Source organism: Idiotropiscis lumnitzeri, chromosome 5 (genome assembly GCF_059441095.1).
Source record: "Idiotropiscis lumnitzeri isolate Australia: NSW breed Sydney's pygmy pipehorse chromosome 5, RoL_Ilum_1.0, whole genome shotgun sequence".
Classification (NCBI taxonomy): Eukaryota; Metazoa; Chordata; class Actinopteri; order Syngnathiformes; family Syngnathidae; genus Idiotropiscis; species Idiotropiscis lumnitzeri.
Window position 1 is genome coordinate 1,734,625 of NC_142395.1, and position 17,304 is coordinate 1,751,928.

General features: G+C 44.8%; 1 protein-coding gene across 1 annotated transcript in view; it reads left to right on the forward strand.

The window, feature by feature from the left end:
* bnc1 (basonuclin zinc finger protein 1) overlaps positions 1-17,304 on the forward strand; it is a 63,922-nt gene that overhangs the window by 25,240 nt on the left and 21,378 nt on the right. Inside the window, exon 2 of the mRNA XM_088297021.1 lies at positions 8,235-8,337. Within this exon, the coding sequence (XP_088153147.1) occupies positions 8,235-8,337 (103 nt within the window). The remainder of the gene's footprint in view (positions 1-8,234; positions 8,338-17,304) is intronic.

Genomic DNA, 17,304 nt, shown 5'->3' on the forward strand with positions numbered 1-17,304 from the left:
GGCGTCTGTCATTGTTTTTTGAGTAGATGGTTTTACATTGGGTCCAACTAATGAGTCTGAACTGGTTGAACGGGGGCTCGTAATAGCGATTCAAATGGTCGGACGTGTTTGTTGTATTACCTCGTGTTGCAGCAACAACGGTGAGGCACTGTCAGTAGAGGGTTTTTTGTGTGTTGTATATTCCTTTTTATGGCCGAAATAATTCCATATTTCGGATGTTGACTTTCTTTTCTACTGCCGCCGTCGATTATTCCATGTCGCCTGTTAGTGTTTTCAGAGTGCATAGTAGTGGCGGTGAGAATGGAGGGGGTTGGGGGGTGTCCCGTGACAGGCAGGAGGGGTGATCGAGACAGACTGTGGAGAGCATACAGTATCTTGCTGTTTCTATGAAGCAAAACAAATTTTGCGTGCTCTAAGAAAAAAAAAAGACAAAAACATCACACGTCCTAAGATGTGACAATCGAGCATGCGCACATCGCAATTGCGATGTTCAAACCGCACATCGTGCAGCCCTAATAAATATATATATATATATATATGGGTATGTATATAAAAGCGGCACAGTGGCCGAATGGGTATATATTTCACTTTTTATCCAATTGTTCATCCATCTGATATTTGAGCCGCTTATCCTCACAATGGTAGCACTGCTGGAACAGGGTTAGATTCCGGTGGAGTCAAGGTGCCGTGACGGGGGTATGCTGCTGCTAAGGTGCTGGAACTGGGGCCTGCCTCATCAGCCTGCCACCATAGAGTTTGGGAAATACAAGAGTCAAGATTTACCTGTCTCCATTCAAGGAGGTCCTATGTATCTGGCTAACCGGGCACCGAAGTAAGTGTCTGAAGGGAAGTGTTCAGAGGTAGCCACTAAGGGTACAGGTTCGGAAGGATGCAAAGTCCTAACAAAACAGACTACGGGAAGAACCACAACCTTTAGTTGGGCAGGCGCCGAGGTACTATGTAAATGGCCAACCGGGTGCCCACATAAGAATCTGAAGGGAAGGGTTCTGGGATGTACACTCAGGGATCATCAACAGAAAAACGTGACAAAAATTGACCAGGCCTTGAATAATAACTGGGAAAGGGACTGTGAAAACCAAAATCTTTGTCAAAGTCAGAATTTGAATCAAATAGGAGGTTGACCAATTCCTGGCCAACTTCACAATCTGAAAAATGAGTCTAACAACAAAATATTGGGCGGTGAAATAGAAGGGGAACTAGGACAAATTGATGGCACAGGAAATAGAGATGTGGAGGAAAAGATACAGCGTACGTGACGGGTGTGGAGGTGGTTGGCAGGTTGAGGGGGTAGCCCGTAGACCAGGGGTGTCAAACATTCGGCCCGCGGGCCGGATCCGGCCCGTCTGGTGGTTTGGTACGGCCCGGGGAAGAAAGCTGCATTGTATAAAAAAATATGAATTTTCTTTAAAATCTGTAGTTCTTGTATTATCCGCTAGGGGGCGCAGTGTTTTAGTACGTGTAGACAACATGAAAGCAACACTGCGGCGGAACTGGGACCACCTTAACCTGGTAAAATTGAACGTCTGTACAGCGTCTATTGGCGACAATTGCATAATCTGCTTTTCCGTTTGCCTCGCACCCTCATCAGCAAAATGTCTTTGTCAAAAAGGAGAAAAGTAGACAAAGAGTGTCAGACTTTTCAAGAAAAATGGACATGTTCTTATATGTTCACGGAGGTGAATGGGAAACCCGTGTGCCTGGTGTGCCAGCAGCAAGTTTCGGTGCTTAAGGAATACAATATTCGGCGCCATTACGAAACTCAGCATGGTGAAAAATACAGCAGTTTGCATGGAGAATTGAGAAAACAGAAGGTAAATGAAATGATGGCGCGTTTGAAGAAACAGCAATCTGTTTTCACCCGGAGCCGAGAAGCCAGTGATGCTGCGGTGAAAGCCAGCTACCTAATTGCGAGCCAAATAGCAATGGCATCAAAGCCGTACAGTGAAGGAGAGTTCATCAAAAACTGCTTGCTGACGGCTGCTGAAATTGTGTGTCCTGAGAAGCGACATGCTTTCGCCAATATAAGCTTGACAAGAAATACCGTGGCAGACAGGATTTCGGAACATTCTGCAGATTTGGACCACCAACTGAAACGCAAAGTGGAGTCATTTGTGGCATTTTCTGTTGTGATTGATGAGAGTACTGATATCACGGACATCGCTCAACTGGCCATATTCATTCGTGGAGTTGACAAGACTTTGACTGTCACAGAGGAGTTTCTCGAGCTGGTGCCGATGATCGACACCACAACAGCTGAGGACATTTTCAGCTCCGTCGTTGGAGCGCTGGACAGAGTCGGAGCGGACTGGTCACGCGCCGTAAGCCTGGCTACTGATGGTGCGCCATCAATGATCGGTAAAAAGGCAGGTGTTGTGACAAAGTTCAGAGATAAAGTACAAGCCGCAAATGGGGGAGGTAATTTTTGGACATTTCATTGCATTTTGCATCAGGTGGCATTATGCAGCAAATCGCTAAGAATGGATCACGTCATGGAGGTGGTTGTCCGAACTGTTAATTTCATCCGAGCCAGAGGTCTCAATCATCGTCAATTTGACAGCTTTCTCAGTGACTGTAACATTATCCATGGTGTGCCTTATCACACGAACGTACGATGGTTAAGCAGAGGTGCTGTGCTGAAGCGCTTCTTTGATTTACGTGACGAAATCGGGGAAAAAAGGTAAACCTGTTAAAGGAATTACAGTGCCATCTGTGGCTGCAGGACCTTGCGTTTATGGTTGACATCACTGAGCACTTGAATATTCTTAACAAAATGTTGCAGGGACGCAAAAAAATCGTAACACAGTATTATGACAGCATACGTGCATTCAAGTTAAAGCTCAGGTTATGGGAGACGCAGGTGGCAAGCGGTGACCCTGCTCATTTTCCCTGTTTAAAAGATATGTGCGCAGGAAGCGTTAATTCTGACGTTAAACGGTACAAAGAGAAGATTTCAGGGCTGTTGATGGAGTTTGAGAAAAGATTTCAGGTTTTTAGCGAACTCGTAACAGATTTTGCAGTTTTTCGCTCACCATTCACAGTCAAAGCTTCTGATTTGCCCGTTGCCATGCAACTTGAAATCATTGATTTGCAGTGTGATGCGCTCAAAGCTCACACATAAGCATTTGCATGAGATTCTGAAATTGGCTGCTTCTCAGGACATGATGCCTAATATTGATGCACTTGTGCAGGATAAACGGTCAAGTTTCAAGGGCAAATTCCAAGCAAGACGAATAATTGCTGTGAAAATTATTCATTTGTTTAAATTGCTTTCCAGATGTCGAAAAACAGTGTTTTTAAGTTCCAAAAGGCTGTTACTAAATGTTTTTGGAACATTGTTACTATCCCTGTGATCAGTTTCATGCACAACACACTCAAATATATGTTTAACTGTGTAAAAGTGTTGTTAAAATTGCACATACTTTATTTATGTTCTTATGTTGTTCTCTTGTTCATAATGTAAAAGGAAAATTCTGTTAATAAACATTTTGATAATTTACTTATTCTTTGCACTGATTATTAGTATTAGTGACTAATACAAAGGAAAGAAGTGGGCTTATTGTTAGTTCTATGTAATTTTGCAATGAGTTTACTGGTCCGGCCCGCTTGATCTCAAATTAAGCTGTATTCGGCTCGCAGACCAAAGGGAGTTTGACACCCCTGCCGTAGACCATGGCTGATAGAGATGTGGAGGAAACACCAGCTTACATGAAGGGTATGGGGGTGGTCGGCAAGGTGAGGGCGGTCGCCAATAGACTGGGGCTTGTGACGGTTTTTGCAAAACAATGAGCAGGAGCGACACAAGGAGTTGCTGGTGAAAAGGCAAAGCTGTAGCCAGTAAAAGGATTACTCCTTGATTGGAGGTGGAGGGATGGTTTGGAGCAAGTGGAGACGTCTGTGCCTCGATGGATTCTGTGTCGGTCTGCTGGTTGCACACGGCCTTTGCAATCATTGAGGAGCAGCAATAGAAGTGGTTCCTGGCGAAAAGATAAAGCAGCAGGCAGTAGGGACGATTACTCCTTGATTGGAGGTGGAGGGATGATTCGGAGCAGGTGGTGAGTTCCACGCCTCAGAGGATTCTTTCTCAGTCTGTTGGTACGTTCGTGTGTCACATGAGGAGTAGGATTTGTATCCTGAAGCAGACATGGCACGGAAGTAGAAAAATAAACATCTTTATCTACCAATAAAACTAAGTAAAAATAGAGCAGGGCTGGATTCAGAAGACATGGAAAGCTGACATCCCCAGTCGAAGAAAGCTTGAAAAAATGTCAAAGTGTCACTGAGTAACTCAAGCTTAAATGCTGTAAGACATCAGGCCTATATAATTAAGGAACTGGAATAATGTCATGTCATTACCCACACCGCTTATCCTGTACAGGTTGCGGGAGGGTGCTGGAGCCTATCCCAGCTGAACGGGCGAAAGGCGCACTTCACCCTGAACTGGTCGCCAGCCAGTCACAGGGCAGACATAGACTCCATCACTGAGTGGAAACTGAACCCACTCTGCCCGCACACAACTCAGGCGAGTGTACCACTACACCATCAGTGACCCCTGGAACTGAAATAATTAAGGAACAAATCATAAAAGGACCACGGCAACTGCATCACAACTAATACATCGATATAATATATATATATATATAATTTGAGAAGTTCCGTGGAAGACAGATTAAAATTGTTCATAAAGGTCAATTAGTGAGATGGGCCTTGATTTGGGAGGCAACAATATGTTCAAGGATCTTAGAAAGGAAGGGGAAGTTTGAACAGACGGAGGGACCGTGGGGGAGTTCACAATTCCGGTAATAAATAGCAAGATGAGGGGAAGGCAATGTATAACGAGGGGCAATGGTGTGGTGTCTAATTAACATGTTGAGGATTTCATGGAAATGTTAGCATTGCAAAAGTGACCACGATAGACCAGCTTTAATAATTTCATGCATAGCAAGTGACAAGGACGAAGAAAGATTATATTTTCTTTCATGTTGAAAACTTGTATTGTCCAGCGCCTTTTGATGGACAAATGTATCTCGAGTGAATGACATTGCTCTTTGTTGTGCCATATTGTTTACATGGGTGAGCACTGTTTTAAAATTACATTATAGTTCAGGCATGTATGGCTAATGTGTTATGACATGTCGGAAACTCAATAATTGTTAATATTGTAAAAAATGTTAGTGTTTAGTTCCATATGCTAGGTTGGATCACAGCATTTCAGCAATGCTGCATAAGAGTAAAAATAGCATAATATTACCAGATTAGGGATGGGCATTTTAAATGCTGCTGGGAGCCACCATTTTTAATCCGTACTACTTGGTGGCCACATTGAACCATGCACTTCCCAAACAAATGTATGAACAAAAATGACTTTTTAAATATGGACAAAATACATGCTCGTCATATATTTTTTTTATTTTTTCACAATACATTTTTCAATTAATGTATAAAAGATCCACTATCCTAACCCAGCAGCAAAGAGAAAAGCAAATAGGAAAATAACTACATGCTGTGATCTCCCCCAAAAATAATTGATCGATTAGTTTTTTATGTCAAGTGTGCCACCAGCTTCACCGATTAACACCACAACCTAAAAAAGGACTTGGTTGCTTTCAGAGCTGGCTGGATGTGTCGCGTATATTGCAGTCCTTAGGGCTGGCAATGTCTTGAGTCGTGTTGTGTTTCGTCGAGTGTGTTAGCCAGTCCCAGTCATATGTGTTTTGTACCGCTGAGTTTCATGTAAATTGTGTTATTGTGAATGTTTTATGTTTTGTGTTCTGATGTTTTTGTTGTGATTCTGTTAAACGTTCTGAAAAGTGTTTTGTTATATCTGCAGCTGTTGTGAAAGTGCAACATACTGTATAGCACGACATAAATGAAAACGTATAGTGCATCATATTTGTTTCGTGTGTTGCAGGACCATCACCATAATCATCTTTGTTTCATTCATTAGTCACTTCATTTGTTCATTGCACGAAGGCAATCGGTTTTGGAAGTGTTTACTCCACTTCGACGTACAGTAATACCCCGGTTATCGCGGTTAATGGGGACCGAGACCACCCGCGAAAACTGAAAATCCGCGAAGTAGCGGCGCACCTTCAAAAAAATAAATAAAAATAAAATAAAATACTTATATATACTTCGCACCTATATATATATATATATATATATATATATAGGTGCGAATTAGTGGCGCACATTTAAAAATGCTTAAAAAAAAAATATATATATATATATATATATATAATACGGGTAGAGAGAGAGAGAGTGAAATTCATGTTATAACAAAAAAAAAATTATTATTAAAACTTATTATTTTTTTATTCCCCAGCCATTATTTTTGTATTTATTCAATTACCTCTTTTTGTACTTATTTATTTACTTCGACTTTTACCTGCTGGTACGCTGTCCGGTGTGCCCTGTGAAATGAAAGGTGGCATTTTTCATTTATTTATTTATTCATTCATAACTGACAGCCTCGCGCTCCCCTCATGCCCGGGCGGAAGGTGTTCCTCTTCGGCTTAACTACCACGCACGCCGGCCCGTCTCCTCCGGAGCTCTCGCACGGTCTCGAACGAAATGAAATGTCGCCGCGCGAGTGCCCGGGCGGAAGTTGTTCCTCTTCGGCTTAACTGCCACGCACGCCGGCCCGTCTCCTCCGGAGCTCTCGCACGGTCTCGAACTAAACGAAATGTTGCCGCGCGAGTGCCCGGGCGGAAGTTGTTCCTCTTCGGCTTAACTACCACGCACGCCGGCCCGTCTCCTCCGGAGCTCTCGCACGGTCTCGAACGAAACGAAATGTCGCCGCACGAGTGCCCGGGCGGAAGTTGTTCCTCTTCGGCTTAACTGCCACGCACGCCGGCCCGTCTCCTCCGGAGCTCTCGCACGGTCTCGAACGAAACGAAATGTCACAGCGCGAGTGCCCGGGCGGAAGTTGTTCCTCTTCGGCTTAACTGCCACGCACGCCGGCCGGAGCTCTGGTACGGTCCGAACCGCGCAAAACTCGCCCCCTATAGTGCCGGGGGGAACGTGCTCTTCTCCGTCCACTCTCTTCTTCGTCCACTCTCCTCTTAGGCGCACGCCGGCCGTCTAACCGCTCCAGCGCCCCCTCGTGCCGCTCGGCGAAACTACAATGCCCCCGAATATTTTTTAGACCCGCGAAGCACTGAACCCGCGAAAGGTGAACCGCGAAGTAGCGGGGTATTACTGTATAGTGTATTTGTTTGGTTGTCGCCCTGTGTAAGTGTGTGTCATCCTTGTGTTGTGCCCCTGATTTCCACAATCATGGACACGTTGGGGTTGCAAAAGCCTGGCCTTGCTTGCCCACCATTTTTTACTCCCATCCAACTCCCACACCTGTTTGACCCTTTCTTGTTGCCACCATGTGAATGTATCGTACACTACTACTACTCAACTACTCATGTTGTAGTGTAGGGCAGTATAAACACAACAGAGCAATGTCTGCCATCGTATAGTAGTACATCCATCCATTATCTAGGCTGCTTATCCTCATGAGGGTAGCGGGGGTGTTGAAGCCTATCTTCTGTCTTCGGCAGTAGACGGGATATACCCTGGACTAGTTGCCAGCCAATTCGCAAGGCACACAAAAACAGACAACCCTCCACGCTCACACTCATGCCTAGGGTCAATTTGCAGTGTTCAATCAGACTACCATGTCTTTGGAATGTGGGAGGAAATCTGAGTAAACCCACATTGGCATGGGGAGAACATGCAAACTCCACACAGTGAATGAATGAATGCCGGAGCCGAATCTAACCCTGCACCTCTGCACTGTGTGCTAACCTGACGTCCGTCGTAGAATTTGTCTGCCTATGCTCTGATCTAATTCCCCTATATCACTTTAAAATACCTGCGCCAAAACTTAGATTTGATTCAAGCAGGTGAAAAGTTCAGATGACTTTGTGCCACAAAAGTTTCAGATGCGCCAGGTGCATGTCAAAGGATACACCCTCGTTATGCTCGAAATCACATCATGCTGGACAGAGAGATGAACCAAATTCCCAAATAAATAGAACATTAAGGTTTGTGTTGGTACAAAAATCACTTTACGCCAATTTTAGCACAGTTGTGATATCTACAACTGTAAAGCTCTTTTTATGTGTGCATGTGTTTTAGATAATAAATATTAGATGATTGCTCAGGGTTTACCGCTCTTTTTTCACTGTACACAGGAATCTTGACCTTTGTCCTTTTTTTGGTAGGCTATCTGTTGCACTTTGTCAAACTGCAACTGTGACAACTTTAAGCCTGGGAAGTTGAAACAACGGCAATGTGAAAACTGCAAGCATGGTTGGGTCGCACATGGTAAGAGCTGAAATGCTAACTTTATTGTTCTGCAGCTCTGAATTAGGATGACAGACCATTCTTAATTGTTTGTGAGTACTTAAACTAACAAGTAAACAAAATAGTTAAACGTTTCATGTCTGAGAGATGTGATGTGTGTTTCAGTAAAATTAAGGGGATATTCAGAAAATGCATAGTTTCCTTGAGTGTTGGGGCCTGCAGTTAGTTGAATTAGATGTTAATCCAGTGGAACCTCAAGTTACAAAGGTACCGTATTTTCATGACCATAGAACACACCATATTAAAACACAAAGTTTCAGTTACGAGTGTTAGTTTTGTATTTCACACATACATAGTGTGCACCATATTATTGGGGACAGGCAAACCATTCCTTGGCAAACCAGTGTATTCAGTTGTACTCAGATCATTATCAGTGCTGCCACAAATCCTCTCAGATATACTGGCAACTTTGGTCACGTTTAACTTCACAGTACATGATTACACTATGCTGGTGTAGCCATGTCACTAGACACCACACTACTTACAGTGACGGTTTTGTATCAATTAAAACTATCACCCAACATAAACTGAACAACAAACTTGTAAACAATGAAACAACCAATACAAGGAACAAATAAATCAAATTAACACAAAACATGTATCTCCCAAGCCATTTGTTTCCCAAAACTAAATACAACTAAAGCATCAAGCAGCTATAAAGGGCCCTCATACCCCTGGCAATGTTGGGGTACTGGCACGTTGGAAATGTGAAATATTTAAAAGAAAAAAATTGAGGAATCTTCAAGTGGAATTTTTGTGTAGTTTAAGTTAGAGCAACTTTTGTTGCGAAAGCCACGTCAATGTTTGAAGTAAATTCCTGTGCAATGTAGCACATGACTCCAAGAGACTTTTTTTGTAGGTCTTAGCCCTGTACATAATACATCAAATTTTCAAAAAGCTAAATGAAACACACATCCAGGGCTGCTTTGTTGAACAGTTCTAGGGGGCGAGAGCGAGCCATTTTTAATAAAATTGCACAAGAAACTAATAAAATATTGTTGATTTTGCCAGGTCTGGTGAGCGTGCGAAGTGAGTTTTCGTTCATATTTAGAGCCTCAAAATCGGCATTGTTTTATTGGCAAACTGTGCGAAGCCACGGCCACAGCTCTTCACGAAAAATTAAAAATTTCGTAATTTGACATCCTAAAGGCCGAAACATTTATCCGAGCCAATATGAGGTTGACCTTGTTAACCTGCTCTGAGAAAAACATCAACAAAAATAACGTAGTTGCTTTAACCAGTAGGTGGCGCAACCATTACAATGAAAAATAATTTGGTAAATGTCTTCAGGGCTGGAGTATCCTTTAATGTGAAAAATTTTGAGAAGATAGGATCATCTGTGTCACGTTCCAGGAGCTTTTGTTGCCACAGAGAATAATCAGACTTTGCGGCACCATAATAGCCACACCCTTTGCCGACGTCTTGAGGCTGTTCTGACAAATCTTCAGTCGTATTTGTTCAACGGGCTCTGTGCAGTACGTTAAAATGTAAATAAAATATATATTTTTAGTCGCCACTCGGTGGCGCTCTGAGTATGACCGAATATTACCATATAGATGTCTTTGGGTCATGACTCTTTATATAGATGTGACGTTTTGGAGTTTTACCAGCGTGTGCATTGGTGTTATTAAGCATTTCGGAGAAAACCATCACTGAAAATAACTTGTATTTGTTTTAAGCAGTTGGTGGCGCCAGCACGACAATGAAAAATAAGTTGGTAGATGTCTTCAGGGTTGGACTATCCTCAAATATGAAAAATTTCGAGAAGATAGGATCACCTGGGTGATGTTACAGGAGCTTTTGTTGCCAAAGAAAAATCAGACTTTGCAGGACCGTAATGGCCACACCCTTCGCTGAAAAGTCACAAAATTTAGCATAGAGGTCTTGAAGCAGTTGTGAAAAAATTTCAGTCAGATTCGTTAAATGGGCCCCATGCAGTATGTTAAAATGTAAAAAATTGTTTTTCTTATCACTAGGTGACGCTATGTGTATAACAGAATAATAACATATAGATGTCTTCAGGTCGGGACTCTTTATGTACAGGGGAAGTTTTGGAATTATTTGGAGCACGTGCGTGGGAGTTAAGCATTTTGTCCATTGTGGTGAAGGAAATATTAAATGCAAACTTTGAGGTCAGTTAGGTATTTCTGCAGTGATTTGTACCTTCCTAGTACCTTCGAAGCACCAATGAAATTGGTGCCACGATCAGATAACAGCTGTTTGGCGGGGCCTCTTATAGCAAAGAAGCAGCAAAGGGGGTTTATGCAGCTGGATGTCTCTTGAGACTCCAGCAGCTCAATATGTACAGCTCTTGAGCTCAGGTAGGCAAACATGAGGGCCCACCGTTTACTTTCAGATTGTACGCCCCTGGTGCGTCTGGTTCTTATGGATGTCAAGTCCAACATAAGTAAAGGGGGAACAGACCTTGAGGCACTCCAGTGGTAGATGTGTTGGTGTTCTTGTCCACCACGTAACTTACGGCACGTTACTCATTTGTGGATTACTGAATTGACAAGTCTTTCTCCACCCAAGGGCCAAAGTCCAGCAGCTCTAATTGCTCCTTCCGTCAAGTGACCACCTTGATGTTTCACTTGCTCGTGATAGTAACGAGTGAGCAGAAGAGAAACGTGACTGCCTTTAGGGGTTATTTTCAAAGTCCTCAATCTCTGAATGATTGAGTCTACCTCCAACAGAAACAAGATCATTCTGTAAAATTGGTTTGAGTTTTTATAGAGGGCTCTTTTTGGAATGGACTTGTCCGCAATGATGGCAGAAAGTTCTTTCCAGAAGTGGGCCGTTTGTGTCTCTTTGAGGATAACATGTTTTGCTTGAGCCATCCCGTTAGTTGTCCGAGGCAGGAGGCATTTGTGCCAGCCTTTGCATTCACTGTTTAGGCTGGTGCCGTTGAATGATTTTGCGACGAGAAGATTTGCTACTGCTCCAACCAAGGACTTAAAAGTGGAGAAACGCTCAAAACGTTTACTGTTGAGCACATGGAGGTATGTGGCGTAGGTTTTGACCTCAGGCCGAATTTCAGAGTCTTTGTCTGGTTCAATTAAGTCAAACGTTCCATTTACTTGTGTTGTCAGCGCAGGAGCACGGTGGATGAAGACTGGTCCGGTGCACCGCGTGGATTTTATAAGTTGAGATGCTGACAAGGACCTAGACGCATGGTCTGCTGGGTTCTACTCGTTGCGCACATAGTGCCATTGTCCGGGCCTTGACGACTGGTGAATGCGTTGTACTCTGTTGTGGACATTTGTGTAGAACATTTTTGACACATTACTGATATAGCCCAGCAGTACTTTACTGTCTGTATATAAGTGCACTGCATCAAAATGCATGTACAACTCATCATGAATGAGATCAGCCATACTGCCAAAACTGCTGCACATAGCTATAGCCTGGGTATTGTGGGTTCTGACAGGGGAGCTAGCTTTGCCTTGCCCATTATGAATCCAATTTGTACTGTGCCATCTGTTTGATCAGCTTTTAAGTAGGCTACAGCGCCAATTGCCTTTGTTGAAGCATCAGAAAGCAAAGTTCTTTGTAAGTTGCTTTGCTAAATGAGGTAGGTGGTTGGGTTCTTGGAACATGCAGTGTTTTCAAGTCCTGAAGGGAGTTCCTCCAATTTTCCCATTTGAATTGTTTGTCCACCGGAAGGAGTGTGTCCCAATCAGAATGTTCGGAAGTGAGCTCTCTAAAGAGCGCTCTTCCTTGAATTGTGACTGGTGCTAGTAGCCCCAGGGGATCAAATATACTGTTAACAGAGGACAGATAGTACACCACGCCGAGTAAATGTTTTTTTCGTAGTAACTACTGAGTAGGTGAATGTGTCTGCCTTAACTTCCCAAATAAGGCCAAGGCTCCGTTGTGACTGCATTTCTTCACCACCTAAATCTAGGTGTTTAGCAATTGGTGCACAATCTTCGGGGCGAAAGGCTTGCATCACTGCTTCGGAGTTAGAAACGAACTTATACAGGCGCAGATTTGATTCAGCAAGTGAGGCTTGTTATTTGAAGCAAATCTATAGCCTCAGCAGGCGAGGGCACAGAGATTAAGCCATCATCCACATAAAAGTGCCTCTACACAAAATTGACTGTAACAGCACCATAGTCCTTTGCACCTGCGCAGATGGCCTTACGCAGTCCGTAAACAGCTACAGCTGGAGAAGGTGAGTTGCCAGATACATGGACTTTCATGCGATAATTGATAACTTCTGTCACGTGAGGAACGGGATTCTGACCCAGAAGCAGGCAGGAGACGAAAGTATTGACGTATAAGACGTATAAGTCTTTATATATAAAAATTCCAAGGAAAAACAAGCAGGGCTGGATTCAGAACACATGGAAGAAGGCTGACATCCTAACACGAAGAAAGCTTGACGTACTGACGATGTGTCACCGAATAACTCCATGTTAAATACTCTAAAGCATCAAACATGACATAATAAAGGAACCGAGCATAAATTGACCATAGCAACTGCGTAGCAACTGATACATTAATATATATCACAACAGTACCCCCCCAATCAAGGGGCACCAAACTGGTACCCAGAAACTAAACGTCAAAATCCAAAACACTAAATAAACCCAATTCCAAAACAAAACGTAAAGTAACTCATCAAACACTAGGAAACCATCTTGACTTGAACTAAGTCAGCAAACATATAAACAGGAATACTTAACAAACACAATGAGCAACAAAGACTGTAAGAAAACAAGAAAATAAATACAAACGGACAAGACAACAAGGAACAACTGAACAAGACACAAAGTTTATAGGGGTATGATTGGGTAACACAAGGGATTGGGTAAACGAGCATAAACGGAGGAAACCTGCTTGACTAGGACTAAGACAGCAAACAACAGCAGTAAGACGTGACAAAGACATAGAACCAACAAAAACAGAAAGAAAGCTGAAAAATAAATACAAACAGATGTCACAACGCGGAACTGGACAAGACACAAAGTGTTAAGAGGGTAACATAAAGTATCGGGCAAACTAACACAAGTGGACAGTATAATCAAATGACACATATACCAGAACACAAGGAAAACATGAAACTGAATTCTAACTCAAAAGAAAACTAACGACGATCAGGGAAGGCCAGACTAGAGGGTCTTGGCGGGTCCCGTCCGGTATGCGACCCGGAGGCCAGAAGAGAGGGTTTTGGCGGGTCCAGTCCGGTGGGCGACCCGGAGTCCAGAAGAGAGGTTCTTGAGGCGGCCAGACTGGTGGCCATTCCGGAGGACGGACAAGAGTGTCTTGGCGAGACCAATCCAGTGGCTGTCCTGGAGGCCAGACAAGAAGTGCGGGCGGCCGCAGGGATTGTGTCACTAGAGCATAGTCAGAGGGGGGCTGCAGGGCTTACACTGCTGGGCAAGGTCGGATGCTGGACACAGGGTTTGAGCAGCTGCAGGAAGGTTGGAGGGCAGCTGCGGTGCCTGCGTAGCCGGAGGAAGGTCTGAGGGCGGCCGCGGTACCTGTGTCGCCGGAGGAAGGTCTAAGGGCGGCCGCGGTAGCTGTGTCGCCGGAGGAAGGTCTAAGGGCGGCCGCGGATCTTGCGCCGCCGGAAGGAGGTCAGAGGGCGGCCGCGGAGCCTGCGCCGCCTGAGGAAGGTCTGAGGGCGGCCGCGGTACCTGTGTCGCCGGAGGAAGGTCTAAGGGCGGCCGCGGTACCTGTGTCGCCGGAGGAAGGTCTAAGGGCGGCCGCGGATCTTGCGCCGCCGGAAGGAGCTCAGAGGGCGGCCGCGGAGCCTGTGCCGCCAGAGGAAGCTAAGAGGGCAGCCGAGGAGCCTGCGCCGCCGGAAGCAGCTGCAGAACTTGCTCCGTCCGAGTAAGGTTGGACGGCGGCCACAAGGCTTGCGCCGCAAAAGCAGAGTCTGAGGATGGCTAATGGGCTTGCGCCGCTGGAGCAGGGTTAGGTTCTGGGGAAGGCAAGGAGCCTGCTGCTGCCGAGATGCCAGCGCGGGGCCCTGCCTCATCAGCCTGCCACCATAGAGGTTGGGTAATACAGGAGGGACGAGGGGTATCAAATAAAGGGTCTGAGAAAGGTATACTAGATGAAAAAGGGCAAACGGTACTATGCAAAGAAGAGCAGAGTGGACGGGGTGACGAGAAAGGCAGGGAGTGAAGTGACTTGGGAACAAGTTCGGAATGACGCAACTTGGAAAACGTGGGTTTAGGGGAGGAACCAGAATGTTTACTTGGGCGCCTCCGTCGGCCACCCCGCGGAGGCCCCGTGTAAATGGCCAACCGGGGACCCAAGTAAGGGTCTGAAGGGAAGGGTTCAATGCTATACACTAAGGGTACAGGTTCTGATTCTTACAACTTCGAAAAAGCAAGATTCCTGGAAGAACCTTTATTTGGGCGTCTACGTTGGCCACCCCGTGGCGGTCACGGGTAAATGGCCAAGCACCCACATACGGGTCTCAAGGGAAGGGATCATCAGCAGAAAAATGTGACAAAGACTAACTCGTCCTTGAATAATGACTGCGAAAAGGATCAAAATTAGAATCAGAATCAGAAAGATAGTTGACTAATTCTAGGCCATCTTCATAATTTGAGTGAAAATCAGACTCTAAAAACAAATTATCGGGCAGTGAAAGATTATTGGCACATAAAAAACAACTACAAGATGCAACAGGTGAGAGAGTTGAGGGGTAAAAGACAGAGCTCACACAATGGATGTTAGAGTGGTCAGCAGGCTGAGGGAGGTAGCCGGCACACCGGGGCTTGTCGCGGCCTTTGCGACCCATTAAAGAGGAGCGACAAAGGGATTGCCCCGGGGAAAAGGTGAAGGAGCAGCCAGTGAGACGATTACTCCTTGATTGGAGATCGAAGGATGTTTAGGACCAGCTGGTGACGTCTTCGGCTCGATGGATTCTGTCGCAGTCTGCTGGGTCCATGACTGGTCAGTACGTACTGGCACGTGAGGACCGGGATTCGGACCCAGAAGGAGACAGGAGACCAAAGTGGGGACATAAGTCTTTATATATAATAATTCCAAGGAAAAACAAGCAGGACCGGATTCAGAACACTTGGAAGAAGGCTGACATCCTAACATGAAGAAAGCGTGACGTACTGACAATGTATCACTGAGTAACTCCATCTTAAATACTCTAAACCTATATGACATAATGAAGGAGCCGAGCATAAAAAGACCATAGCAACTGCATAGCAACTGATACATTAACATATGTCACAACAACGTCCTTGTTAATATCATTGTCCTTTTGCCACAGAAAACGAAGGAAGTTGCGGTGGTCATCTTGTACTCTAAAACAGTGGAACATTTGCTGTATATCTGCCATGACAGCAATGCTCTCTGTCCGGAAGCGGAGCAGGACTCCAGTGAGCGTGTTATTCAAATCGGGTCCAGTAAGGAGAACGTTGTTAAGCAAGAGACTGTAAAACTGGGCTTTCGAAGACAACCCGAATCTGATTGGGTTTTTGTAGGTGATAAACCCCGAATGTTTGATGGAACTCTTGTTCCTGTTTTAGTGGAGGTGCTATTTCAGGATGGCCTTAGGAAAAGATCCTTTCCATGAATGTCACATTCTGTTCCTGCATTTCTGGTTTCCTGTTTAAGTTGCATTTCAGGGATGAGAACCTACAGACAGCCTGTTCCCTATTGTTTGGCAGTTGCTGGCGAGGATTTTTAAATGGAAGTGGGGTGACCCAGTTGTTATCTTCCATGATTTTTAGGAATAGTGTACCCTGAATTGAGAGAGCTGGCTTATTGTCATTTTCCGTCCGGTTAAAAACTGCTTGGCCTAGCGTCTGTTCAGGAGTTCTGCCTGACCTATTTGTGCATGGTATTTCCTTGAGCTGCAGAAGACGATCACAGACTCTCTCCACTCAAAACTTTGCCCAAAGCAATTAATTTGCCGACCCACCACGATAAAGCCTGAACTCCAAGCGACTAACTAAAGACTTTCTTCCAAATGCCTCCAACACAACTAAAGCAATCAAACAAGGACCGCGATGCACCTGAGTTGTGCAATGCCACGACTCAGCTTAACACCTGTCCTGACTTAAGCAACGGCAGTGCTAATGCTCATGCTAGTCCTTCAACTACCGCTGTTCTTATAACGGAGACTTTGCTTAAAAGTATTTCAGCGGCTGTGGCTGATCAAGGACAGAGTATTCTCAAATCTGTGAATGAGTCAATTGGGAAGCTCGAAGCGAAGATGGATGACATGGTGAAGCGCATTGACGATGCAGTTGCCACTACAGCAGCGCTTGTTGCTCGCCAAATGGAAGCTGAAACACGCATTTCTCGCTTGGAGGACGAAATGGCTCAGATAAAAAAGCGAATCAATGCTTTTGAGAAAAGTAACAAGGATTTCCGTGACAAAGTAACTGACCTGGAATGTCGACAAAGACAAAGAACATCAGGCTGCTAAACAAGTCAATCGAAGGGAGAGACCCGCTTGTGTTTTTCGAGGGGTTTATTCCCAAACTATTGCAGCTACCTGTCCCATCTGTGCCCATCGGGCTTTTGGAATACCTGGTGGTGGTCGTCCACGCCCAGTTGTGGTGAAACTCCAGCGCTCTCGAGATGTCTCCATTGTGTTTGAGGCTGTGAAACGCCTTAGAAATCTTCAGCATGAGGGGCGACCAGTGCAAATTACCCACGACATTCCACCTGATGTCCGGGCTGCAAGGCCAGCCTTCAATACGGTGTGTGCGAAGCTCATAAAAAAAAACAAAATAAAAAATACACGCTTCAGAATGTGATATCCTGCGATCCTGTCCTTCAAGGCAAATGGAGTACTGAAGACTTTTAGAATCCTAACGACTTGTGCCAGTGAAAGAGCCTTGTTTGCCTGTGCAAAAGGACCATAATGCATTGCTGTGACGTGATTGATGCTGTTACATTCAGAGCACTTTACTATGGATTCACAGTCCTTTGCAAGATGAG